General features: G+C 36.6%; 1 protein-coding gene across 3 annotated transcripts; it reads right to left on the bottom strand.

The window, feature by feature from the left end:
- Positions 1 to 313: 313 nt before the first annotated feature.
- Positions 314 to 24,238, bottom strand: LOC126687223 (BEACH domain-containing protein C2). 3 transcript variants are annotated; one of them, XM_050381696.2, is made up of 32 exons: positions 23,965 to 24,236; positions 21,368 to 23,429; positions 20,447 to 21,234; positions 19,364 to 20,059; positions 18,293 to 18,427; positions 16,384 to 16,488; positions 16,122 to 16,235; positions 15,021 to 15,097; positions 13,906 to 13,987; positions 13,332 to 13,655; positions 12,576 to 13,177; positions 11,881 to 11,965; positions 11,474 to 11,668; positions 10,234 to 10,779; positions 10,011 to 10,154; positions 9,445 to 9,903; positions 7,579 to 7,718; positions 7,326 to 7,395; positions 7,145 to 7,228; positions 6,930 to 6,986; positions 6,753 to 6,821; positions 6,583 to 6,669; positions 6,384 to 6,500; positions 5,774 to 5,923; positions 5,596 to 5,680; positions 5,378 to 5,498; positions 5,113 to 5,209; positions 4,915 to 5,028; positions 3,844 to 4,213; positions 2,195 to 2,964; positions 1,834 to 1,956; positions 314 to 945 (listed from the first exon to the last, which is right to left on the bottom strand). In XM_050381696.2, the coding sequence occupies exons 2-32, from the start codon at positions 23,394 to 23,396 to the stop codon at positions 868 to 870; spliced, it is 8,913 nt and encodes a 2,970-aa protein (XP_050237653.1). In that variant the 5' UTR covers positions 23,397 to 23,429; positions 23,965 to 24,236; the 3' UTR covers positions 314 to 867. The 3 variants fall into 3 exon arrangements, with proteins under 3 accessions (XP_050237653.1, XP_050237651.1, XP_050237654.1); XM_050381694.2 differs by having other exon boundaries at positions 21,359 to 23,429; positions 23,965 to 24,235; XM_050381697.2 differs by lacking the exons at positions 314 to 945; positions 1,834 to 1,956; positions 2,195 to 2,964; positions 3,844 to 4,213 and adding an exon at positions 4,463 to 4,525 and having other exon boundaries at positions 21,359 to 23,429; positions 23,965 to 24,238.
- Positions 24,239 to 24,547: the final 309 nt, after the last annotated feature.

The raw sequence follows: 24,547 nt of genomic DNA, 5'->3' as shown, positions 1-24,547 counted from the left end.
TGGGCCAATAATGTCATGAACAATCAAACAGCATAAAAAGAAGTTGATCATAAGAAAAAAGATTGAATTTCAATTAGAATTATGGTCTGGAAGTTGCAAATTTACGGAAACAAAAAATAAAGAAAAAAACGAAATGATCAGGTGCATGACACTAGAAACAAAATTAAAATGGCATATATAATTGCTGCAATTTCATGGGTGGACATATGAACATTTATTACTTTTTTTTAGGAAAATGAACATTTATTACTTAGTAATTGCACAATCTGATAGCACACGATTAGACTCGTTAACTACAAAATTTCCTGAACTGTTGGGGCAACAAAAATACTACTACATTAACAAGTAAATAAGGGATTCAAATAACCCAACTGTTGTGTAAGAGTTTCAAAACCCAGTAGAACTGCCCAACTCGTCTCAAACAGAAAAATCGATTTTTATGTAATTTACATGAATGAATAACTAGATTTACAAATCATACATGATGAAATAACTCTACCATTTTTCAATCACTATCAAAAAAGATTACAATATTTAAGATAAAAGACCAAAAATGGAGAGAGCTCAAGCTGCAGAGACTTGAATCACCAATCTCAATCGCTTCAAAACTATAACTCAAATGAATCAAGAATAGCGGAACCACCCTGTGGAACTATGCTCCAATCAACGTTTGGAGTTGGTCGACTGATTAATACATATGTTACATCCATGCGACTACGGCTGCCAACTGCAAGTTACGCCATAGACTCCATAACTGCTCCGGGGCAACCCATCCCATTTTATACATTCTAGTGGTATTCTAATAGTATCACGTATCTTCTGTAATCCAATGACTAATAAAAGAAACCCAATTCCCTAAAGTTAAACCTATGACTTTATAAGGGGGCTGAGCCCTTCTCCTTCCCATCCAAGCTTAAGCATGTGATCTACAACTTTCAAGCTCAACTGCAAGCAGAAATCAGGTCAAGTCACAGCACGGCTTACTATCAATTCACCACATGCCCGTCAAGGAGATATTGAAAACATAATACTCCCTCCGTCCCAAATTGATAGGCGCTATTCAAAATTTCTTTGTCCCAAATTATAGGAAGTCAATTATTACTTACATGAATAATTGTCATATAATTAAGGTTTATCCCTTTAAAATCCCCCCACCTTTTACCCCCAATTCATTTGCACCCTCACGTTGTAAAACCACCAAATATACTCAAATTACGACCTTTCACTTTCAATTGCACCCTCAAGCATTAAATTGAACTCTTTTCACTTAAAAAAATGTTCAAATCAATACTTTAAATTTTAGCATATATTTTAAAATAGGACTTAATATTTTATTTAAAACAAAAATAAACCTATTTTTTCAAGTGAAAAGAGATCAATTTAATGCTTGAGGGTGCAATTGAAAGTGAAAGATCGTAATTTGGGTATATTTGGTGGTTTTGCAACGTGAGGGTACAAACGAATTGGGGGTAAAAGGTGAGGGGTTTTTAAGGGGATAAGCCTAAAATTAATTAGTCATGGCAGAATACAAAGAAAACACAAGATACTAAAAAACAAAAAGTTATAACCACATTAAATAGGGACAAGAGTGGTATTTTTGTATAAATTAACTCATCTAATACTTGTGTTTGTCCTAATTTGACTATCAATTTGGGATAGAGGGAGCACTAATTTAGAATGACTCTATGACTTAAGGGCCAATCATATATGGTAGCTCAATATAGTGTTGCATTGCATAGATTTCCTCACTGGAACTTAAAGATGTTGCATAAAATAAAACCAAGATTCATAGACTGACTTAAATAAGGATACCATAAATGAAAGTCGACTTACAGTTGGATCAGTAAAGATTATCAACTGTTTATCTGCAGTTGACACCAAGAGATTTGTGTTATCATTGTTCAAGGCCAGAGCTGTAATATCCTGGCCCTCTCCGAGCTTCAGTACATGAAACACCTGTGATAACATTTATTGCTTGTTAGGAAAGCACGACAAAATAATAGTGAGAGCAGGCATGTATAATGAATGGCAAAAATAAACATCCTAATTTGTTAATAATCAGAGCTCAAAGCCTAAACCTCACAGCAGTACTCCAAATTCGGTAGTTACTGGAGTTCAACATACAAAGAATTAAATGAGTGGGTTGCCCCAAGATGTAAATGTGTGGTGGCCGCCTAAATTTTAAAGAAATTACCTTCAGTAAATGCAAATCCAAGAAACAGATAGATGGGCTAGGTACATCCAATTTGTTATTTTCCTCCCTATCAAAACCCCCACCATCTGGTTTCTTTACACTGGAACCCTTATCATGATTGCTGGTTCCATCATTTTCCAAACAAGAGCTCATTCCGACCAAAGCACTCTTCCCGTCAACAGATATTTCAATGCAACTAACGCTTCCTGACAGAGGAAGTTGTGCTCTAGTAATTGGTACCCCATTAACAGTAAACGTACTTAGAGTATTTTGAGATCTGTTCCAAGTCAATACTACTCCTTCAGAAGAAAGGCTAACAGCGTGAGCTTCCACACCAACCAGCCTCCTTATCAACCGACCCTTTCTTATTGAATGTAACAAAACATCAGATGATTCGGAGCTCGAGACAACAATTCCAAGGTCTGAACTGACACAACAGCACAAAATTTCTCGGTGATGACCTCGTAGGACATGTATTGGACCTTCAATACGACACCTTCTGTTTTTTTCTGCCAAGGTGTTTACTAGGGTACTACTGGTTGAAGGTGTGCCTGTACCCGTGGAAGGCTCCGACATGCTGCTTGAGCGTGAAGTAAATGCTCTATGTATCTTCCAAAGTAAAACAGTAGTGTCCTGTGATCCTGTGACAAGATAATTGCTGTCTGGAGAAAGAGCCAGGCAAGTGACTGGAGCACAATGCCCAATGGCTGTTTCCAGGGTTTTCGCCCCATCTATTGATACTAGTTTGATACTATTATCCACATGTCCACCTAGACAGAGCCACAAATGTACAGAATAGGGATGTCAGTTATTGAAAACATAAAAGAGCAACTTGTAAAGCTTGCAGTTGAATATCAGCAGTACAGGTTTTAACGTGAAGTTAATACGCTTAACTATAGTAACTCGAGTATCCTTCACCACCACAATGACAAAAATATAAAAAAATAAACTTCGGTAGACTGTCACATTTAAGCTGAGATATTGACTAGGCAGCTAAAATATTTCTTCAGAGAATTTAATTACCTCCCCAGAAACCAAACCTAGAGCAATTCTTTGGCTTCTGAAACTTGTACCTAATTTTTTGGCTCCAACTTGCCTAAGTTGCTTAAACCTTCTACATTCAACATCCCCAATACCCCTCCATACCCACCCACCCACTCGCACAAATGAGTTTTGCCTCAAAAAGTTTCCACTACATCAGAAACAGTTAATTACTAAATTTGATATAACATCAGTAAATATAATTTGCAAACTTCACGCCCCTGCACCTGGCATACTTGGTGCAAGCAGCCAAGGTAAGTCTCTACTTTTTTCTCTCCAAAAAATGATAAGAGGGAATGAAAAGTTGAATCAAGTAGAGCTGCATGAATATCTCCATGCAATAAAAGAAAAGTGAAAGCATGAAACTGAATTCAGTTTGCGAAAATTCGACCCAATCAAACTATGCCTGGATGTTTAATCACAATATTTCAAGGTGGAACTCTTTCTAAAATGAACTTTAAGAATTTACCAAGGAGGTGAATGAGGGTCCTAATTCTTTATATCAGATTGTTCATTGTTGAAATTTCTTAAAAGTAGAAGGAAATGAAAGCACTTTAGCGTACTTCAAAAGCATGCAGGGATACCATATGAATAAAATCAACACCTACCAGTGATGATTTCTTTATCACATGTGATGGAAACAACAGCTGTAGTTCTGATTCCAGATGAAGCAAATGCAAGTGCCTGGGGAAACTGCCACTCATCAACACCAGATCCTGCTGGCCCTTTGAACATACGCATAAATGTTCCACTGGAAGAACCTGCTGAGGCTTTTCCATGTTGAAAAAGAAAAGGTGTACCGTGGCCATCTGGGGTGTTTGGTTGCCACTTGTGATGGGCAACATGTGCTGCTGGGGCATTTACATCAGCAATTATGACACTATCTGAAGACGCATGAATGGCAGCAGCAGGTAGATTGCAGCGTTCAGGAGAAGGAACAGCATAAGGTTTAACTTCTTTAGGGTTCCGAAAGATAGTCTGAATGAAATTCAAATCAAGGTGTGTGATTATTTAATACTTCTTCATAAGACAGAATATCACAAGAAGTTGCAGCGTCTAAATGTTATACAATGCAGCTATGGAAACAAAGCTTAACCCCCTTTTTTTAATCAAATTCGCCTTTACTACAACATCATTGTGTGCCTTCTTCCTTTGGTTCCACTTTGCTTATATCATCATTATATTGTATTTCTATTAATCACTGAACGGTGCTAGTTTACAAAGGAAAAAATAACATTCCTTTCAAAATAACAGCATAAGGTTAACTTCTTTAGGGTTCCGAAAGATAGTCTGAATGAAATTCAAATCAAGGTATTGGGTGATTATTTAATACTTCTTCATAAGACAGAATCACAAGAAGTTGCAGCGTCTAATTGTTATACAATGCAGCTATGGAAACACAGCTTAATCCCCTTCTTTTAATCAAATGTGCCTTTACTACAACATCATTGTGTGCCTTCTTCCTTTGGTTCCACTTTGCTTATATCATCATTATATTGTATTTCTCTTAATCATTCAACGGTGCTAGTTTACACACAAAAAAAAAAATAACATTCCTTTTAAAATCCATGGCCTATCATCTATTCTGCCATTAAGAACTCAAGCAATGTTGTCCATTAGAACAACTAAAACACATAACACAGAAACATATGCATATAACACATAAGAATTAAGCAGACCTGCAAGTGAAGAACATCTGCTAATGGCATCCTTTTCAAGTGAGGAAATTTTAGAAGCTGGGATGGGGTTTGTCCAAAGTACGCAATCTGGTCTTGCATTGCACGTTGCTGTACCTTTAGTTGATAGATATAGAAATAAGAAAATATGGAACAACAGCAAAGTTAATAGACATTGTCAGATTAGCAAAGTGGACTTACTGGATCCAAGATCTTATCAATATCAACTGTCCCTTCATAGGTAATGTAAAAGAAAACATTATGTGCCTGTATAGCTTCTTTACCACGTTGCTTGAAGCTGCAGAAATCCAATCATCAAAATATTAAAATGAAAAGGCACATAGTTAATTTAGAGCTGAGGACTACTGTTATCCACGATATAATTGAATCAGATTAAAAATAACAATGAAAAAGACAAAAATAAAAACTGAAGTGGTGAAGGAGATATGTTCTAAAATATAACTACCCAAAAATGAGATCAATCCATTCATGCAAATGTGCAGAAACATGCTCGCTCTCAAGAGCCATCCGATGCTTATGAATGAAATCAACTGGGTTCTCAGCCCAGGACGGAAGTTTGACAGAATCTGAAGCATCAAAGGTTTAAGAAATTAAGAACTTTCAACAAGTTCACTACCAGAGCATGTCTCATTGATGAAACTAAAAGTACTTTCCAATACATACCAAGCCTTCCTCCTAACTGTGTCGTACCAAAGTCAATTGAATTTTCATTGGTTAAGATCTCTGGGAGAAAAAACATCTCAGGAACCTAAGACAGCCAGAAAATTATTGATTAGGAAGTTAAAAGATATACACTCATGCCAAAGTATAGCGGTGCCTTTGTGATCATAATTACACATACCAATTCCTTAACATCACTCATGTCTTCGAGAACTCCATTCCAAGTAGCAGCAATATCTAAGAACATCCGGTCTGCATGATCAAATTTTCCACCTTGCAGTTGAATTGAAAGAGTTGTAAATGGTTCTACTCTAACAAGATAATATAGCACCTGCAACAGAAATATCTATAATTTAGATAAGATAAGATAATGCACATGGCTGCATTTCATAACAAATATTTATAAGACAACACGCCAATTAGCACATAAGTTTTAGGTAAACAACACAAATTTGAAAGAAAACAATGAATGAAGAATCATTTAAAAAAAATGCACCAAACAGCAGCACCCATTTTAAATTCGAAAATAATGTAAATGATGTTTCCATTTGATGGAAGTAGTGCTCCCATCAGAATGCTACTACTGGTTAAGACAGGACTCAGATGCTGACCAGGGAAAGAATGATAGAGAAAAACTTTATCAAATGCCACCTCTTGTCTCAAATTCTAATCAGCCTTGGGCTGCTCCAATTTTTTTGATTCAAGTTTCAAACGACATGATAAAGTTCTTGCTTATGATACAATTTCAACAGAATATCAACTTTAGATGATTGAAGGAAAGAGAAACACACTGTTCCAGCACTCGAGTAATGAGAACCATAATGGAACTTCGGAATAACTGGATCATCAAAGCTAGAATATCTCTCTTGAAAATTTTTTAGCCGATCAGGATTCAATGCACCAACAGGCTGCAAAAAAAAAAAAAAGGCACTATTGTGTCAATCAAGAAAAGACATGTGTAGAGTAAGTGAAATAATTTTTTTATTCTACCTTTGAGAGGTCCCGGTAAGATGAAGGATCGGAAAGATCCAAACTCTTTGAGTTGTAATCTGAAAGAATCCAAGGGAAAACTGGATACTGAAAGTAAACAAAAGGAATTTAATTGTGAAGATAATAAATATTTACCAAAATTAAAAAGAAACAGTTATGAAGAAGCCCACCTGAGTTATATCATTATAGCTGCGGCCAGCCAGAGTGTTGAGCTGCATTAGATATTCAAAATTGCTGATCTGCATAATAATTGCCGAGTAATTGTGAATATTTAGAAGCTATGGGAAATGACTAAGTTCTTTCTAAATTAAGAAAAGTTTAAGATATAACTGAAGTCCATCTATTACCTCCCACCTAGCCCAGCGCTCCATAAGTTGAGTTCTCTTCAGAAGCTGTTCAGGTCTCTATAATAGAAAATCAGAATAAAAGATTAAGTATACCAGCAAAGACTTCTAAAGGACCGGCTTGGGTCTGAAAATAACATACAAACTCCTCAAAATGCATGTGTGAGAAACGAGTTTTCCTCAAATGATAAATGCAAGTCAAAAGAAAAGCTGCACACCTGGGTTGCCAAATAAATATTGTTCAAATGAGGAGGCCGTAATTGAACAATGGCTCGATAAGCATTTCTTCTTCCCTCGGTACTCTGGAAAGCAACAATTCGGTGCACAAATGATTAAGGTCAGCCTTTTATTTAAATTAGAGAAAGGCGGGTAAATAGTTTGAGATATTACAGAACGTACAGCAAAATCAAAGAAGTAGTTCGATCGGTCCACCATAAAAAGTTCCAGGGCACTTCTTCTTAGGAGATATCTAAGAATGCACAACCCGTATAAAAGGGAAGTTAATAACCAATGAAAAATTCAGAAAAAAAAAAACACATAACAACAAATAGTTAGCAAATACTATCAGACTGAAACACTCTCAAATTGTTCAATTACAAAAACAATTAAGAAATGCAAATCCAATTACTATTAACAATTGTATTGAATTCACCTTCGGCTATAAATTTGATGGAGAGAAGACATCAACCAGCTGCGGTCCTTTTCTTGGTCCTTAAGTTCAGAAGATTCCATCCCATCCACAGCAGTGCTTTCAGTGGTATCAACTATGAAGTTTATTCTCCTAGTTGTTACCTGAAAGAAATAACGGGTTCCCCAGCTCAGTGATAGTTGGTCAGTGTAAAGCTGAGAATGTCAAAACATCACTATCTAGTTATCACATAGAACACGTGAGGATCAGAAGAAGAATCCATATAGTGGACCCAATTAACTTGGGACTAAATTCTGTTGATTTGACCTAAGTTTATCACTATGCAGTTTTCATGTTCTAAAAGCAAGAAACAAGAAAAATGCATTCATTTACGGTCGATCTTTTGGGAGCATGAACATGTTTAGCTACCACTTTTATAAAGCAAAAGAACAAAATAGAACAAAGAAAGTGGCGATGAATTCTTAATCCAAAATAGAACATGACTTGTAACTTGTAAGCCAACTTTTCAAATCAAAGGCCGTTTGTCACTCATTTAACACAAGTAAGCCACACCTCCTTGCATGACAAAATAATTTCCTCATTTAGTGTAGCACCTTATGGGATAAAATCTGATGACTTGACCTAAAGCAAAAAGCCCACAGTTGAGGGCCATTCAGGAGATATTAATATGCTTGAAAATATTCAAATTGTTCCAAATGATGCCTGCAGAGTGACATTAGGATAGGTCCTGACAAAATTCCAGGCTGTTCCTATTATATTTCATAGTCTGAGCTCTAAGCATTCATACAAGAGAATCTCTTCCGCTAGACACCATCCAACCATTCTGTAGCTTGGAGCAGAAGAATGTTTCAATGTCTATTAATCATACACTACCATGATCCTCGACACTAGTTGTTGCCTTCACTATTTAGTTATAACTAAAACATTAAGAAAATAAACCAGCCTGCGCCGTTTTCGCCAAAGAACAAAGAAAGACTCTGAAGTCTATTGATTTTTAAAATTTTGATAACCTTGAAAGTCTCCATGGATGAATTTAGATAAGCAATTCCTACTTGTTTAAATCAGAATGGCTTGGTGCAGACATGCAGCATCCAGCAACCAGATTTTGATGAGGACACCACGATAGAGTTTAGCTCATTAATGTCATTAAAGGTGTGCCTCAGGCCAGAAGTGCCTCGGACGCCGAGAAGCGGGCGAGTTCAAAGAGGTGTGAGCCTCTGGCGCCTCGCCTATGAGATGAGGTGCGCCTTTTACAAATCTAAGGCATTTTTATTTTTTTACGAAAATCAAACCAGAACCCCAATTTCAGTTCTCTATTCAATACTTATTAGACACACGCTCACACTCTATTAATCCAAAAACTTAAAAAATGAAAAACCTAAATTACACTTTCAACCGATTAATGAGAGAAAAGAATCAGGAAAGCCTTTCAACAACATGCTTCTTATACTTTTTATTTTTTTTATTTATTTTTCTCTTCTTTGCTATATTATTTTTCTTCTTTTTTAACTTTCATTATTTTCTCTCCTCTCACTTTTTTTCTGTTTTAATTTTGTTCATTATTATTTTTCTTCTAATATTTACTCGACTTAAATTCTAATTCTACTCTCTCTTTTACAATTTAATTTCTTACATTAATCTATTTTCTTCCAATCTATTACAATGTCAGAATTTTTCTGTTTAAATCATTTTTTTGTTGTGTTTGTGATTTATTTTTTTGGGTTTGCTTTAACTATATTGGGTTTGTGAATTTTTCCAGAGCCTTTTGCCTTTAATAACTATGGTCATTACATGAAAAAAAAAAGCATAACAAAATAGAAGAATGTGAAACTAAAAAAGGAAATCTTTACTAAGGCCTGTAAACCTTACTTGAAAGGTTCCTCGTATAACCCTTAGAGGCCGGACCATAGATGAATGAAGCTCAAGAACAATCCTTTCATCAAGATCGCTAGGAACATATCCTGGTGCAACTGCTGGTGAACTTTCTAAGTTTTGGTCTCCAACAAGTTGAGCATCACTAGACTCTGTAGAACACTGCAGGTTTCCCTCAGCTGTTCCCATTGGTCTTGACTGCTTCTCTCCATTCTGTTCTGCATCAGACACTCTTCCATCTAAATTATCAATTTCAATATGTTCATCATCTTCATGGATTCCCTCCATGGAGATTGCTTCTGCTGCCAGAACAGGAACTTTTCCTTGATCATGTTTTCTCTCAGTTGTATCCTCATAATTTGCAGCAGCACCAAAGTGATCAGACCCGTTATAATTCCTCCTCAAACATCTTCTCATCCTTGAAGAGCTTTCCATAAAGTCCAGCTTCCAGAAGACCTACACATGTGTGATTATATTTGAGAAAAAATCCTCAATAAAATAATACATTAGAATCGACTTCAGAAACACAGCAATATAACAGAATAAGCTGTCTCCATACATACACGCTCAGGACTACACAATATGTCTCCAAGTGGCCCAAAAAGGCTATTCATTTCTATCAAGCAATGTATAAGTTTGCGCCATGCACGAATTCCAGTGGATAAACAATGCCGGGCTATTACATCAACTTGAGCACGCCTATCAACCTGAACAAATTAAATAAATAATTGATTATGAGATGTTACAAAGCAAGATATTAAACCAAAAGGAAAACACTATTCAAACCTCTGATCGCTGCATGTTTCTAGCCAAAGCAAAACTTGCAACAAGGACTGCGACAAATTTATAAGATAGAGCATTAAAATCTTTCCCATAGACTGATTTTGTGTCAAATGGTTGCATACACTCCATCCAGGCGACCGACATTGCTTCAGTAGTATTCCATCTTTTCACACGCTCCATATCAGTAGCATTTCGTCGCTGTGCAGATGTGGCCATCGCTACTGCACTAAGACCCCTTCCAGAACCAATCTTAGAATTACGTTCAAGATCACGTGCTGCTGCCAATGCAGCAGCTTTAGCTGCAGCTTTATCCTTAGGGAGAGCCGGTGTTTTGTTAGTCGGCTCCAAAGGTTTTTGAAAGCTCGAGAAGGTGTGTAATTTAGTTGATTTTCGTTCCAGCAACGAGGAGTCACGCCTAAGCTGTGAAGTTGTTGCAGGAGCTGGGGTTTCTCCCCCTGCTGCACCAGCAGCAATCATTGCCAATGCCAGGGCAGCCGGTGGGGACGCAAATGCAGCTGCCCAAGCTGGAGAGATCATAGAAAGAGCAGCCTGAAAGAAATTGAAACATCTCAAAATAAAGAAACACTGCAAAAAATTCACGAAAAACAATTACATCGAACAGAAGGAAGCCTACAGCAAGAAACTAATTTGGCACGAAGCCATATTAGAGAAGAAAGTAATTCACTGCAGATAACACAAGAGCTTCAGGGCTTAAAAATAAATCTACATTAAACATGTTTTAACTAAGTCCCATAGTAAATACCTCGTCCTATATCCCCTTCAATTTTTATTTCTCCTATATCAATAGGAAAAACCATAAAATATGATGTCCTACACTACTAATTTAATAAAGAAGCAAAAAACTAATCATTCATGATTCTTGGCCAAGGTATTAAGAAATATATAAAGTTATTGGCATCTGAACATATAAAAAGCATTGCCACAATTGCAAAAATCTGGGGCAACATTCCATGAACCGAGTCTAATGCAATGGAGCACCTAGCAAAAAGCCTAATATGCCTCAAGCCAAATATGGAGTGGAAGAAAACTACAGAAACAAAATTATTAGCCATCACAAGCAGCAGTATAGCATGTTGACGTTGTAGCAAAATCAACCATAGGTTTACGTATACCATTTTTTACAATTAGATTTATTGGTGGAAAATAAACAATGTAAGCATACACAATGATGGACATCGAGTGGTAGCTTAAGCTGAGAAAAAAAGGACATAAACCCCGCTACCTCTATAGGGAGTGCATCAGCAGCTAATGCACGATCATCAATAACAAGAGGATTAACACCATCGGCAGTAGCAAGCTCATGTATTCCCGCAAGAAGTGGCCGCCATCTCCGCAATACAGCAACAAATGGAGGTAAAATAGCCTCAAGGTACTGTTTCCGAAGAGGTTTTCTGTCTCTTCCAACAGTATGCCACACCTGCAATGTACAAGTCAGGGTAACTAAAACAGCAAACAGCTAGAATCAGGGCAGTCATGGTATCCATCTTCAACAAGAATGTAGAAGGGAAGAAGCAAAATAAGTTCTCAACAAGAGATTGAACTCATATAATTATAAGAATGGATGAAAGCTAGGCAAAGTATAAAGCACTCAGTGACATGCCACAGCATGCAGTTTCTCAAAAAACACACCTCAGAGAATAGAACACAACATGCAACTAAGACTCTCTGTCTCTTTGAATCAGAAATAGGCATATTTAGCACGGGTGAAAGTACACTGCAAACCAAAAAAAAAAAGTTAGAATCTTATGTTAATTAAGAACAAAGTGAGAAAGAAAAACTAGTTCCAATAATGACTTTTTACTATAAAAGAGCGAGTTAAATGCATCTGGACGTAAAACAGGTCTAAAATTTAGGCAATCCGAAGTCCAAAACTATGAGATTTGATGCAACCAAATATCACACAAAAAAAAAGATTTTGTTGAGGTTTCCCGGGCTTACCTACTTAGTCATTAACTCTATAAGAAGAGTTGTTATCTAATTCAGCCAAACAATTACATAAATTGGGTCTATTTGCAGCACTTAAGGGGCAATAAGACTCCACCGAGTATTCTCAATATTAAGAGCTAGTGTATTCCTGTTTTGCTCCTATATTTTTTCATATGACTTTATTTCTGAATGGTCCTTTCCATGCAAATCGCTCTATCTAAGTTTAAATTTGCAAATCCCTCAAATTATAAATGTTTTAACAGCATCTACATAGTTTCTGAGGCTCTTAGGAACCACAAAAACCTTTAACCAGAAAAATAAAACTTCAAAGAAAATGATGCAGATGGTCACATACTAGATATAAAAATAAGGAAAAGGAAACAGAATACGGTGATTACCTCCACAACAAAGCTGATCGTGGCTGTCTAATCGGCATTCGAGAATTATTTTCTGAAGACACAATTCCTTCTGAGATCCCATCCTCTTTGCTAACACTTCTCATGAGCATACTGGTTTCCCCATCATCTTCCTCCCTCATTGATAGGAGAACCATGCGAAGCATGCACAAGAATGGTTGATCACTGTCCAATAACTGGTATAGCAACGCCATTCCACCCATTCCGGTACCCGATCCTCCACCTATACCAAGACCACCACCAAGACCAGATTCATCTAATAATAAAGCTTGGAGCATAGATACTGATTTCTTTACTAAAGGAAGCTCAATCCAGTTTCCATTTTCATCCTTTTCCAAAGCAGACCTCCAAGATTCCCAGCCACTGCCACCACCACCAAAGATGGCTGTTTTGGAAGGAAAGCCAACACCAAACCACAATCTGCTCCTGTATTTCCAACCCTCGGACAAATCCATGGCAATGCTCCCATACGAAACATAAGCACAAGAAACAGATTCATAAGGCTCAGCCGCTGCTGCTGCTGTTAAACGTTCCATCACAGAGGCTGAAATTTGCCCATTTGCATCAGCCATTGAAGCAAGGACCTTAAGAAAATTTTGTGTTAGTGCATAAAGTAACAAATTTAAGTACAACTACAAATTACCCAGAGAAATGAACACTACAAAACTCATAATGCTTCATTTTCCAGATTAATAGAGTAACCATGATTGAAGGAGCAAACAGATTCTAACTACATACATCAAGTGGCAGTCCCCCTGAGTCACTGGATTTGCGATCCCCTAGGGCTTCAAATGAATCTCGACCAGCGGATGCCAACGAACTTGAGCGATTATTTAAGGGAGATACAAGGGAGAGCGGAGATGGGGAACTATCAATAACACGTGATGCACAATTGATCTTGCTTTGTAACCGCAAATGATCTTCAACAAGCATTAAAATGACAATAGCATTTTCAACCAATGCAACAGAAAGATGTGCAGCATTCTCTGATTCTGCCTTGGCCTCTTTTGGCGATAAACCCTCAGCAGCGACACCAGCAGCAGCAGCAGCAATAACTTGAGTCTACAGGAAAAGAAAAGCTGGATGTATTTATAAGTGCATTTTTTCAGCCCCTCAGATACAGCTAGAAATTGATAAGAAGTGAAAATGTTAAAAGCTTCATTCTCTATATGGCTTCATTTACATCGAAGATCATGGTGTAACTATTGAATACTTCCACACCATCTTTTTACACCAATAATGGTTAGTGAAAATAAAAATCAAGAGTTTACAATATTTGTCAAGGAGAAAAACTATGAAAAACAGGTGTTACCTGAACCTGCAGCTCTCTCGCAGCAAAATCCAACAAGCCACCCAAAAGCCTACGCTTGAAAATGGGGAGTGATTCTTCACGCCTTTAAATCATGAAGAAATAATTAAAAAAAAATCAGTAGGTATTTTGCCAAGAAGATCTGCTCAAACATTTTTAGATCCAGAAGGGGAAATGAAATAACACAAACAGCTTTCACTGTACTTATCTGTGAACTCAGTAAATAAAAATCTACAATGGGCTAAGAAATCGCCCATTCACTGAACAGGGAGAACAAATTTAGTGAGAACTAAAAAGTTGGCATCTGCTCTACTGACAGGAAATGAGCAGGTCAAAAGTCTTTCTAAATTAATCTTCTGGCAATAAGTTTCTGTAGACACAATTGACAGTTTACAGTCAATAGTGCTACCCATTTTCAATAGATTATCAATTCTCTACTGCGAGGGGAGCTCTTGCCACTCCATAAATCAAATACCAATTACCATTGTCTGGGCAATAGTGGGTCAAAACCATTCCCTTTGCATAAACAATTGATAAGTAACTCGAAAAACACTGACAAAAACTGAATAAGCAGACCTATTCAATATTTTATATAAGTTAAGGAAAAGCAATTAGATAGTAACAAATTCATCTCTTTTCAACTCTTCACAATCCATGTATCTCCTCTTTTGCACTATTTCACAATCACGCATTCCAATTTTACATTGATATAATTGTCTATTTTCAACATCAAGGAATTAAGTATAAAAATTTATATTGAACTGATAACAGTATCAAAAATTCAAAACACAAGACGAGAAATTTAAGGATGTTACTGACATCCAAAATAGCAAACAAGAGAAACTCATGGTTTAAAATATGGTGTAGTCACTGCAGAAAGAAAAACATAAAATATATTTTATCAACAGACAATGTTGCGAGCATGACAATGCAATCCCATCAAAGACAAAATTAGATAAAAAGACATAGCAATATAATATCACAGTTGATTCAAGAAACAGCAACAAAAATCATGTTACAAATCAATTAAATTCTGTGACGAATAATCTAATTAACTTAAGAAATGCGCATAAAACAGAAAAAGTTGATAGAAGGTTTTCCAGATGAATATGCAGTACCTAACTCGTTGATCTCCTGTGCTAGATCCCCCCACAATAGAAAGCCATTCAGCACAATGAATTGCAGCTTCAATATCCTGTTTAAAAAAGGCGATAACAGATGAAACTAAATTGAAGTTGGAACATGCATTAAACATTAATTTAGAACAAGCTGCCACAAGACAGATAGGCTAGACAGAAAATGAATACCTACAAAAACAAATGGCAAATTATTTCAATAGCTACTTCAAGCTTATATTCACGGGGCAGGCCGGACAAACATCTTACTTTGGTGAATGCAGTTTTGTTAGCACAATCCTTACAGAAAGAAATATCTGAAAGTCATTATTGATTTCAGATGTATTCCAACCACTTTCAGGTAAAACTTTATTAAATTTCAAATCTTCAATTTTCAAAAATTTAACTTTGGCAAGATTGTTACCTTAATCATTATATATACAAAATAGATAGACATCAGTAATACAATGTCTTCAAAACTCGAAACTGGGTAGGGAGAAAATAAAATTTCAGCAAGCATGCAACATTAACTATGTACACATGGAGGCATGTTTCTGTACACTAAGGATGAAAAAGAGGGAAAATAAGAACCAAAAATGAATAATGCCCCCTGGCATTCAGCCATCTGCAAGAGCATGGAACACACTATTTATCCTCCAGACATGGTAGGACCAGATTAAGTGTGCAGGAACTGTAACATTGGATCACACTCTATGCAACCAAGAAAAAAGATGGTCCAGGTTTAAGTAATCCACAAACATAAAGAGCAGTAACTATCATCTCATTTATTAACTCCTTATGCAATACCAGGATATGTATAATAGATAATAAATTAAAGTAGGCAGTTAAGATTTCAACTAATTTGAATGGTACAAAAAAAGTAGAGTTTGTGAATTTCCACCTATTAACATTCAATGCTGTGCAATCTGATTTCATTTTATTGTCAAAAACCCAGCTTCAAAAATATATGCGCAAGATAATAATGTAATGATTGAAGATGATATCACCACAAGAAACACAAGGGACAAAAAAGTGCATTCACATGCTGAAATCCATGGGGTCTTGCCCTATTAAAATTTTATGTTACTATATATAAATACTGACCTGCCAGCCATCTTTCTGACGCATTGAATGCTCTAACATTATAATCAAGAAGTTGTGTACAAGATCTTCAATGTCCCCCAAGCTTGCCAAATTAGAATTTTTCATAGCACCAATCTGCAAAACCAGCGATCACACTGTTTAAAACAATACTCTCTATTATAATATAAGATTTCACATCACAAATAGACATAATTCTCTCGATGTATTTAATGCTGAAAAAGTCAACGAAAGCAAAATCCAGAATATTGACATATTTTACTACCTCATAGTTAGAAATTAACACCTCCAGAATCCACTCAGGCCATTCCTCCATTTTTGTTAGACTGCTTCTGTTTTCAGGATGACTGCAAGCCAAAAACAGAAGATCCTGAAATGATATAGAAGCAGCATCTCAGAAACTAAACAGAATATCAAGAAGACAACCTCCTTAATCAGGAAATGAGAAATGTATAACTAAATGCCTTTAAACCATCAATAATCATGTCAGAACATTGAATTGCCGCATGTGGATTCCAAATAAAAAGACTAGCTAGTAGCTACTTATCATAATTTAGAACACCATATCCTACCTTCTAATACTGGCTTAAAGCACTTGTGAATAAACATCATAAACAAGATATGAAGTTAACCAAGTCCACTCCAAACAAATGATTGGTCAAGCAGCATATAATAACATGCTATGTATGTAGACATCATAAGCACACAAGGGCGGGCACGGTTTGGTTCACCGAGCTATGAAGTGAATTTTGACACCAAACCATTAGTCTTGGTTAAGTAATTTAAACCTAAAACATGTGACATTCAAAACAAGAATTATAATATACAATAACAGTGCTAATTAAACAAAGAGATGGATTTTTAAAAAAATCAAAGAGATGGATAGACAAAAAGGTAAGAGTGTATATTATTAGGGTTTTGGCTTATATATAAGATACCTAAACGGGATCGTCCAAATATTGGTTTACCGTTTTACGATTAAAAAAAATCGTCAGTTAAACAAAGCGTCGGTTTATTCTATTAAAAGACCTTCACACAACCGTAAATAAAAAAATAAGAAAATTTAAACCTAGACCAAAACCATCAAATTGTTGTTCATTAAGTTTGTTTGGTTTTAATCGGTTTCGGTTTGGTTTACGGTTTAATTGTTCTTGTTTTGCACAACCCTATAAGCAAGATGAAGTCTGTTAACCAAGTCCCTATTCTATAAAGACAACTCCAATCAGATGATTGGTTACGCAGCATATATATATAACGTGCAATAAGAAGAAAGGAAGAACTGCAGTTGACTTTACAAAAGGCTCCACTACACTAGTGTCAAAGAAAAGATTTTTCAGGATATAATTTTCATGGATTTCCAGCATTTTTCGCACCCAGAAAATTGGTCAACTAGATAACAATTTCCTGGTAAAATGAAAACCTTAGCCATTTTTAAGGAAAATGACTTCTAGTTTCCAAAAGGGGAAGTCATTTTCAAAATTTATCAAAACTTACATGAGTAAGCAAAATTCATGTGAACGTATGCTATTTAACAATCAATAATGACTACCACTCACCAAAAAAATTAATTAACCTATCAAATGTGATGCTCTTTTACTTACATCTAAATTTAATTTTAAAAGTTTAAATACTTCTGTTTACTTTTTATGGAACAAAAGTTTTATTTCTCGTAGACACCAAACACCAGAAACATATTTTCCAAGTGATTTTCCATATTGTTATCAAGCAACATAAAACAAGTTACCAGGAAACAGTTTATTTTCCACGAAATAAACAGAGCCTAAAAATATAATTGTCGATTATCCACAGCTATCCTGGCTGTCATATCTCACTAGATCCAAGTGGAAAGATTCGATATTGAGTTTTTAGATAATGGTTGTGTAGAACTAGAATCACTTTCCCGACTTACAACCAAACTCAGCCCTAGAGGGAAAAAAATTAATTGAAGAAAAGAAACTTCACTGGTAACAATTTGTTGCATTTATTAAACACATGCATATGAAAGAAGACATGAAAACAGCACTAACATAATGATTGTTTGGAATCACTTTCCCAACTTACTACTAAACTCAGCCCTAGAGGAAAAAAAATTAATGAAGAAACTTCATTGACAACAAACTTTTGCATTTAATGAACACATGAACATGAAAACAGCAGTAACATAATCGTAATACCTGCAGCGCTCGACTTTGCAAAGCCCTAGATGCGTAAGGAAGTGAACGCAATAGCACCAACAGGATCTGCAAATGTTCAAAGCGATGGCCAGAATCATAAAAATTCAGCCCATCTTCCGCTGAAGAAGCATTGATCTGACAAATAAAAAGGGTTTCAGATCTCAATATATGTAAATATCCGCAAGAGAAGTTACAAATAAAAAAGCATGCAATGTGATTAATACCCCCCTTGAAATAAGGTTTCGTCGCATTATAAGTACAGACAATCAAGACTTCAACTTTCAAAGTATTAAGGTTGCATGAATAAATGCTAAATTTGACATAACACCTTTTGACAAAATTTCCTTCGCGCATAAGCACATTAGGGGCAATCATGAAGGAATCAAAAAAATGATTTCCAAACATACCTAGACAAAAAAAAAACACAAACAGAAAGCATGGAAATCACTCACATAAGAAAGGCTAATATCCTGTAATTACAACAAACAGGCGCTACTAATTCAGCACCATAAGAAAATTCAAATGCATCTTGGTTGGATTAATCTATATCTATACTATATATAAAAGCACGGATGGTGGGGGGGGGGGGACAGGCAAATTTACAAAATAATCCTTTCTAATTTATTATCAATTAGCTATTTCAGTTAAGGTCTTAAAGTCATTTACTAATTAAATTAGTAGAGCTACGTAATGCAAAACTAGTGATAGAAAAAACTTGGAATTCAAAATCACAAATTAATTATTCTTTGTAAGGTGAAAAGAAAAACTCAAGGTTCACTCTTGACTCTTAAGCCTCGACTTTCCAACATAATCTATACGCATCTATGCACACAATAGAAGTGGTGTAGTCATCAGCACCTCAGTACAGCAAGTACAACAGAAAAAACAGGGAAAACGGAAAAGATTCAACAAGACAATGGATTGCAATTTCTATGTTATCCTATCCAAGAATATTATATAAAGGACCAAAATAAAATCTTAAAATATTGGAAAACCTTGTGCAGCTAAATTCTGCAAGGACATAACTTATTAATCCCAATTGAAAATGAAACAAAAAGAGGAAAAGAATACCGAGGCTGCCAATAAGGCTGTGTAAACATTAATAGTCATAAGCCTAATTGGTGCTGCCTGGAAAGCCTTCTGCAGTGCAAAAAGTAGAAGAGAAACTTTATCATTAAACATTGAACCTCCTCCTTCTTGCAATGCCCCACCCAAAAAGTTGTTTGTATCTGAGGGTGCACATAAGCCAAATTTCAAATGACCCGATGAAACCAGAGCGCCTAGCAGCCCAATGATAGCAACGACAATACCATCGCTTTTATCATCATTGTAGACATTATTTCTTGCATTATCAGCACTAATTGAAAGACTGATACCGCCCACATTTTTAGCAAAAGGATTTTCAGAAACAGATGACATCCTTTCAAATTTCACACGAGCAGAAGAAGCATCAGGGCTGCCAACTGCATCAGATGGTTCAGATTCACAATTTTTCTCATATGAAGCAAAATTCTCTACTTCATTGTTCTGATTATTTTCTGGAATCTCATTGCCATCATCTAACTCACTTTCCTCAAAAGACAAACTATCATTACTCTTTGCCCCTGATTCTGGAATACTATGATCACCAGCTTTAACTTCTCGTTGCAGCAAAACAAGAAGTGTTTCTATCCCACCACATGTTACAAATGCCTCCGCAAATGTACTAGCCCTAGTGCTATTTGGCTGTACTACAAGCTTATATATCAGATGCAGAACCCTGGCAACCTGAAAGGAGATATTTGTCGGAGTCATTTTAAGAATATCAATAAATAAATGAACCCGTTCAAATTATAAAGTAAGTAATCCGTATTCCATACCCATAAAGCAAAAATATTAACATGCAGTTCTTACTTCTTATCAATTATCATTCTGCAGTTCAAAAGGCCAAGAGGCACGGGACAGATGGAAAAAGCTAAGAACGAAAATTCTGCTTCACAACCATTCACCCCCATATGACAAGATTTTAAAAATCTAAATTTTTCTGCCCAATGCAAAGCACATTCACCTATCATATATACTGCTTTCTAGGTCTGGTGTCCAAAAACTTATTATAGTTGATATCTTCTGCGATCATTTTATCTAGTTAAAATAATCTTCTGTAAAGTAACTTACCTGATTGGGTTGAGGACAATCAACAATAAACCCAAGTAGGGAGCGGAGATCATCCGCAACCATTGATGGAGTTGCTGCTCCTATAAGGAGTTCAATAATCACCAAGAGCTCGTCAACTAGAGCATTTAATTCACCTGCAGGGCGTGTTGCCTCATCTAGTGAAAATGTATTCACAGAGTCCTTCTCCTGAATTGTCCAGTAACATCTTCTGCAGCCATCAAGAAGCATCTGAATAGCATTGGCATCTCGCATTACTGATGACTCTGAGAAAACCATATCTGCTAGAGATGATAAAAGTTTCTTTTGCAGTCCATAGTTGCATAAGCTCCAAATTTTGAGATCTAACAACAATGTACTGAAAAGTTGTACTTTCAGTGTATGATTAAATTTCTGGGATTGGCATAGGGAGACCACAGATGCAACAAGTTCCTCATCTCCTACACCACTCTGTTTTCCGCTGTCTAATGAAGACAGTGTTTGAAGAAGATAATTCAAGATTTTTGAGAGAATCTCAGGCCCTCTGCTTTTACACAGCTCTTCATTGTTTCTCGGGTGTTGAATTGCTATTGAAATAATTCTGAATATTGGAGCAGCTAGAGTGGCAGTGGCTAAGGACAAAGGAGCACTTCTATTTTCTGGTTCCAGGCTATCTTTTTGCACATTACATATTGCCAATGGAAGTAAGGACATGGGACCTCCATAGGCCAAGGCCCACAGAGCCTCCACAGGTCGCATGCGTGTTGCTAGATGAACTTGTCCAAGAACCTCGGCTGGTCGTCGCAGCATGCCTGAGTCACAAAATGAAATATTAGAAAAAGGAATACTTGTAACCGAATCATACAGGCCTTTAAAGAATCAATATGGCTAACCATTCTACTGTCCAAAGAAAACACACAGAAATAGTTTGCATACCAGCAGCACCTGAAGGGGAAGCATCTGGACAGAAACGCCCATTAAGCAAACCAGGATGATATAAAAGGTGAATGGCCCCTCCAATCTCTGCATCCAAAAGTGAACTTTCCTCTGCCATACTCCGAACATGATCATTTGTAGCTAGCCAGGGAAGTCCTGCACCATTACCAAAACTGGGCAGCACATCCCCTCCTCTAAAAGCTAGGCGTGCCATCTTTTCTGGGCCAATTGGCTCCTTAAACATATAAACAGGCCCCATCTCAGCAAAGAGAGGGCACTGGCGACGCCTACGTTGTAAACCAGCCATTGTAGGAGGGGGATTTGTTCCAATGCAGCAAAAAGCAAGTGGCTTCGAGATACGAGGAAACTCAAAAGGGCGAGTTTCATATAATGAGCCATCAATATACAATCTCAGCTCACTGTCTGCTTTCCCAAGTAATCCCTGCTTGCAGGTATGCTCCAAACCGATAAAATACCAACACTGTGGCTTGAATGCATGGGTAAAATGTAAAGAAGCTTTCTTTCCCTTCCCACTGCCACTTTCAACAACCAAAAATTGTCCGTGGAAGTACGCTTCTATCCCCTGGTTATCAGCAGATAAGAAACTAAAAAGTCGTGGCATGTGAACTGTGCCTTCACCAGCAAGTGCACTGGCAGCAGCTGCAGCTGACATAGCAGATGATTTTCCTGATTTGGCTGCAGCTGCAGCAGCAATTGCAGCAGCAGCAGTAGCTGTATTCAATGTGTCTGCAAATGATTCAATATAGATCCATGTTGCAAAAGCATATCCATTGGTAAATGGCCAACGGCTTTCCCCTGGACCAAGCAAACCAGAGCTTTCACCATCAAACTCAAAAGTACGTGCAGGCCCCTTTGACTCCTTTCCACCCATTGCCTTCTCTAGGGCATACATTAAGTGAGATGCCCATGCAGTGGTAAGTGTTCTTGTAATGACTTGAAGCCATCTGTGTAAATCAATAACATTAAGTGAATGCCCTGCCAAGTGTTGGATGCAGTGGCACAAAGGATTTCCGTCCCATCTAATCTGTGCAGTTGGATCAGAATACTGAACAAATATCTTCTCTGCTGACACTAAAAGAACTCCTAATAGACCAGCAATTGAGCACATTTCTCTGTTTCTAGTGCATCCTCGCAGTATAGCGCGTAATCCCCTTACCATCCTTGTCCTTGAGGACATGTAAATCTCACTATCACCTGTCCAAGGAAGAAACGGAATGAGCTCACCCGCCACTATGGCAGCCCGAGAATTCAGCATCACACTAGGAGGGCTGTTATCTGCATCCTCAAAACTTTCAACACCACCCATTGTGGCCAGAAGTGAATCAACAACCAAGTAGGCAATAGTCTCTGCTTCCTCCCCATTTTCAAAACTCTCTACTCCACTGACAATGTTCTTCAAGTTGTCCAAGCTTTCAGGCTTTCCCATAATAGCAGAGTCCACTAAATGCAACAGTTCTGGGGAAACATTTGGCATAGCAGCTTTTGGCTTAGACCTTTGTGGTGAACCCATGGGAGAGAATCCAGCATCTCCATAGCATGCAGAATCTAGACTGGTTGATGAATACGATGGCTTAATTGTAGTACTAAATAGTATATCAGGACCAGGGCTTGATATAGCGCGATTATGCCGAGATCCAGAGGTTTGGGGAGAATCATACTCGGCACCAAAATTCATGGTTAAATTTGGAGGCGCATCTTCAAATTCTTCAAACGATTGCCTATCATTCTCCGAACTTGATGATTGGTTAAAATCTGCAAAGGCAGCCTGCACCTCACCAGCAGCCGTCTTTTCTTGATCTTTCAAAGAAACCTGTTCAAACTGTTCTTCATCCAAAATTGTATCCATATTATATTTATCTTTCTCTATCTCCAAATCGCTACCATTTCCGCCACTAAAACCTACATTTTCTTGATGAGAAGTTCCTACACTATCTTCTACAGTACTAACTACTTCAGGATTCTCCGAATACTTCACAGATATTTCTTTGGTCTCCTTCTTTTCTTCCTCTTCTTCCATTACAAAGACTTAACAAACACTCATCCAAACTACCTACACACCAATACAACCAGACAATTAATTATTAAATGAAAACCTGAATAAACTGACACATTTTTCCAATTAAAACTAGCATATCATTATTTTTCCATATGATCACTTCAATGAAAACAGCAATCATAGCTCAACATGAATATTCTATTGTTTTTGCTTCACTATGAACTCGCAACAGCAGCAAACTAGAGGATCGCATAGCTAAAAATGTCTTAATACTCCAAATCAAGGGATTTAAACAAAAAATTAACTATCTCAATTATAAAGATAAAATAATCAATTACGATTCAGCGGATCTAGCTCACGAAGAACATACATTAATTTTTCACGCACAAATTGCATAAAACAAACACGCATTATACATAAAAAAAAAAAAAGCAAAGTCTCCATATATGAATGTCTAGCCGATTAACAAAGTCTCGTAATATGTTACACAGAAACATATACATTGAAGCATAAACAGAATTAGAAAAATGATCAGAATTACAATCGCCATTGTTAAACAAAAAAATGAGCAAAATGCAAATGAGCGTACCGTTGAAATTACCGAACGGTAATGCGATCGGTGTCGTTCGATTCCGATTCTGAATTAAATTGATAAGCAGCAATAAAAAAATCAGAAAATCATGAAAAGAAGAAAAAAAATGTTCGAGAGGAAATGAAAGAGAGCGTCGCAGAAAACGGAAGAGGAGGCGAATTGGGCGCGAGAGAGACGAAGGATTTTCAGCAAGACCAGTAATAAGATACAAATACTTATTAGCCCCTTTTCTTTGCTTATTGTTGCTCAGTCAAAAATTAATATAAGTTTCATTAATGGATTAATTAGCTAGGGTCTAAAAAGTTTATATTGATTTGTTTTATTTTTATGCCAGAAATAGTAATGATAGTAATAATTGATAAATCTTTTATTCTATCTTAGCTTGTAAGTGAAGAAAATGATTTGTTTTGGTTTTAGCATTACCATAAATTTAAAAAGAAAATAAACATACTATAAATGGCATAATGCAGCATATTTTTATTTTATGATGTCGTTTTATATAAAAGGCCTAATGTCTTAAAAAACCCCGACCTTTTAGCCCCTTTTCAATCATACCCTGACGTTGAAAATTTGTCAATTT

The sequence above is a fragment of the Mercurialis annua genome, linkage group LG6, assembly GCF_937616625.2.
Source record: "Mercurialis annua linkage group LG6, ddMerAnnu1.2, whole genome shotgun sequence".
In the NCBI taxonomy this organism is placed as follows: Eukaryota; Viridiplantae; Streptophyta; class Magnoliopsida; order Malpighiales; family Euphorbiaceae; genus Mercurialis; species Mercurialis annua.
This window is presented reverse-complemented; position numbering and strand designations above follow the sequence as displayed.